The 2,338-nt window shown below is 35.3% G+C and overlaps 1 protein-coding gene across 1 annotated transcript in view; it reads left to right on the forward strand.

Annotated features, from left to right (window-relative positions):
- Nucleotides 1-2,054, forward strand: part of LOC102605335 (piezo-type mechanosensitive ion channel homolog) — a 37,400-nt gene extending 35,346 nt beyond the window's left edge. The window contains exons 18-21 of the mRNA XM_006358376.2: nucleotides 464-967; nucleotides 1,184-1,325; nucleotides 1,406-1,550; nucleotides 1,646-2,054. Coding sequence (XP_006358438.1) covers nucleotides 464-967; nucleotides 1,184-1,325; nucleotides 1,406-1,550; nucleotides 1,646-1,781 — 927 coding nt within the window. The 3' untranslated portion in view covers nucleotides 1,782-2,054. The remainder of the gene's footprint in view (nucleotides 1-463; nucleotides 968-1,183; nucleotides 1,326-1,405; nucleotides 1,551-1,645) is intronic.
- The last annotated feature ends 284 nt before the right edge of the window (nucleotides 2,055-2,338 follow it).

A 2,338-nucleotide genomic window follows, 5' to 3' on the forward strand; every position in this document is an offset into this window, starting at 1 on the left:
TCCCATTTATATATGATAATGGAATCAAGCTGTTTTTAACTTCTTCTTCTTTCTAGATGTCTAACTTGAGATGTATGACATGCCCATGCTCATCCATTTGGGGAAAAGCAATCTTGTGTGTTGGTTTTAGTCTTACAGTTCGTTTCTGCTGTGCCAATTTGTCAGTTACATGACTTAGTAGTCGTAAGAGACTGAAATCTAAACGTAAATGATTAAGTATTGTTTTGTGTTACTATATATATCTGCATTAACATAGATATAAAGAAAGGAAGACAAATGGGTAAGAGCGATATTCAAAAGATGATATTTATTAGCAGGGTGACCATATGTCTATGAGATCTGAAAATTATTGTCAGGCATCCCAGCTTATTCAAATTTTCCTTTCTATAACTTCTAATCGTTTCTTGAAAGTACGTGTTGTGATCTTGTAAATTCAGAATATTGAAGCTGTTCTTCGGTGCAGATGTACAGCAGTGGTAATCCAACTAACATTGCAAATCCTGTAAATGATGTGAGGGTTCAGCTTGATATCAAAGAAAAAAGTGGAGGAAGGTTAACCCTCTATCAGACTACTCTTTGTGAAATGATTCCATTTAATCAGCTCCATGATGATTTGAATCTTGACCCCAACAACTATCTTTATGCATACAATATAAATGATATCCAACTTATCTGCTGTCAACCTGATGCAAATACTCTGTGGCTGGTTCCGGATGTGGTTCAGAGAAGATTCATTCTGTCTCTGAAAGATATGGAAGTTAAATTTTCTTGGGTTCTTACAAGGGACAGGCCCAAGGACAAAGAGGTTGTGAAATACGAAAGAACTCTTGATCCTGTGGATTGTCCAAAGCCTTGGGAAGTTAAGAAAGTTTTGAATGGTTCCACCAATAGCTTCCGTGCATGTAATATATATCCTAGATATATTCGCGTGACTGGTTCTGGGGAAGTTAGGACTATTGAAGAGGAGGTAAGATGATCTTACTAAACTGAATGTTTATATGTTATTTGGATTTTCACGTCACGAGAAGGTAGATAAATTTTAACAATTTTTTTAACATTTAACTTTGATTGATATAGTAGTAACCAAGCTGTTGGCTAAAGCTACTATCAGATTAATTTTTGTATTTCATATTCTTGTTTGTAGCCAGCTAAAGATATTTGTCCCAATAACTGATTTTTATAGGCAAATGGTGTTAGCGCGGATATCATTTTAAATCGGGGAGTCTCTGAGTGGTGGTCCTTCCATGATATCAACTCACTGGATGTAAAAGGCTGTGGAGGGTTGAGAGGGCCTATGGCCATAATTGTATCAGAGGAAACACCACGTAAGTAATGGATTATTTTTCACATAGAATGAGAAATTAAGTGTATTATGTTGATCACTAACAATTTTTATGCATTTTAGAGGGCTTGCTGGGTGAGACTCTCAGCAAATTCAGTATATGGGGTCTCTACATCACATTTGTTTTAGCAGTTGGTCGCTTCATCAGACTGCAGTGCTCCGACCTACGAATGAGAATCCCATATGAAAATCTTCCTTCATGTGACAGGTAATACTAAGTCATGATCTGATTATTAATATCACTGTAAATAAAATCGTACACTTATACTTAAAGCAAAAATGTGTGATTTTGGTTCCACGCAGATTGATTGCCATCTGTGAGGATATATATGCTGCAAGAGCAGAGGGTGAGCTCGTAGTGGAGGAAATCCTATACTGGACGCTAGTGAAGATATACAGGTCTCCACACATGTTGCTCGAGTATACTAAGTCTGATTAGTCTAATAAGAGTTTACTCTCAACTGCAACTGATATTTGTCCTAACGCATATGTAGAAGAGATACTAACCAATACCCCATAGAATTCATCTGTTATCCTCGCAGTGAAACATGCCAAAACTTCCCAATGATCTTTTTTATTTTAGCTTGAAGTTGAGCAGATGACAGAAACATTTGTAAATATAGGGCAGAGTGCAAAATATAGCAACAGTTTTGTGTAAAACACAGAGTACTTATAGTTTTCTGGCAATGAAAAGGTTCTCAATTCTCATCCATCTAATTTGTGTTCATTTCCTTTATGAGTGATGTTTACTTATCTTACCTCTGCTGGTATAACATACTTGTACTTTTTTTTTGTCTAAGGTCAATAATTCACGAAAAATAAGAGTGTGTAACTTCAAATTCGATTATAATATAAGTGTCATTTTAGCTATTTTTCTTATATAAATTTCATTTTCTCAACTGAAGACTGAAAGTAACAAGTTGTTGAAATCTAGATTAATTTTTTTAGAAAAGTGCTCGATATCTCACAATATCTGTGTTGAAGTTTGACAGAAAA

Source organism: Solanum tuberosum, unplaced genomic scaffold (genome assembly GCF_000226075.1).
Source record: "Solanum tuberosum cultivar DM 1-3 516 R44 unplaced genomic scaffold, SolTub_3.0 scf00263, whole genome shotgun sequence".
In the NCBI taxonomy this organism is placed as follows: Eukaryota; Viridiplantae; Streptophyta; class Magnoliopsida; order Solanales; family Solanaceae; genus Solanum; species Solanum tuberosum.